General features: G+C 33.7%; 1 protein-coding gene across 1 annotated transcript in view; it reads left to right on the plus strand.

Annotated features, from left to right (window-relative positions):
* The window catches only part of LOC107634384 (cytochrome P450 CYP736A12-like), a 2,959-nt gene that overhangs the window by 567 nt on the left and 1,247 nt on the right, over positions 1–1,145 (plus strand). The window contains exon 1 of the mRNA XM_016337902.2: positions 1–391. This exon is cut by the window's left edge and continues 567 nt beyond it. Within this exon, the coding sequence (XP_016193388.1) occupies positions 86–391 (306 nt within the window). The 5' untranslated portion in view covers positions 1–85. The remainder of the gene's footprint in view (positions 392–1,145) is intronic.

Genomic DNA, 1,145 nt, shown 5'->3' on the forward strand with positions numbered 1-1,145 from the left:
CCGTCGCAAAACCCAGGCAAGCGAGTACGTATCATACGGCTCCAAAGGGCTGTTGTTCTCGGAGTACGGTACGTACTGGCGCAACATGAAGAGATTGTGCACGTCGCAGCTTCTGAGCGCGTCGAAGGTGTCGTCTTTTGCTGGTGTTAGGGAGAGAGAAGTGGAAGCGACGGTGAAATCGATCAAGAGAGCTGCAGCGAGAGGTGAGGTGGTGAATATTACTGAGGCGGTGAATCATCTTGTAGAGGATACAACGTATAAGATAGTGATGGGGCGTAGTAGGGATAATGAGGTTGATTTGACTGCCCTAGTTCATGAGGCTATTAGCGTCAGTGGAGCCTTTAATATCGCAGATTATGTGCCCTGGCTTGGATCTTTTGACCTTCTTCTGGTACTTACACTATGAAACACATGGAGTAATTCCTGTCTTTTGTTTTCATCTTTTTCGATCCGATAAGATGATAAGATGCATTTTTAGTTAGCACATTCTAGAATGACTAGGGTGACTACCATAAAAATTAAAATAATAACCCTTTTATTATTTAATAGAGTAAAATATCGTTTTTGTCTCTAACATTTGGGCTAAATTCTATTTGTATTTCTACGTTTAAATCGTTTTATTTTTATCCCTAACGTTTATAAAAGTGATTCAATGTTATCTTACTATTAATTATACTAACAAATCAGATTATATTTTTCAATTATTCTCACTTAGATGTATTCATTTTCAATTAGGTCTCACTTGTATGTGTTCGATTTTAATATTATACCTACTATTTGTGTTTAGATTCAATTATGTCCTTAGAAAAGTGAATTATATAAATATTGTAGGAATTAGTTTCAATTTTTGATGAGTTATTTTTTGGAGTAGATCATCGATTTTATCTCAAACATTTGTATTCTAATTTCAAGAAGAGATTTTTAAAACTCAAACTAAAGCGCTCATGATGTGTAATTGACGGCAGGATAACATTGAATCACTCTTACAAACGTTAGGGATACAAATAGGACGATTTAAATATTAGGGACACAAATAGGATTTACCCCAAATATTGGGGACAAAAACAATACTTTACTCTATTTAATAATATTTTTTAATTAAAAAAATTATTATCAAAATATTTTTATACTAAAATTTATTCTAT

This window comes from Arachis ipaensis, chromosome B03 (genome assembly GCF_000816755.2).
Source record: "Arachis ipaensis cultivar K30076 chromosome B03, Araip1.1, whole genome shotgun sequence".
In the NCBI taxonomy this organism is placed as follows: Eukaryota; Viridiplantae; Streptophyta; class Magnoliopsida; order Fabales; family Fabaceae; genus Arachis; species Arachis ipaensis.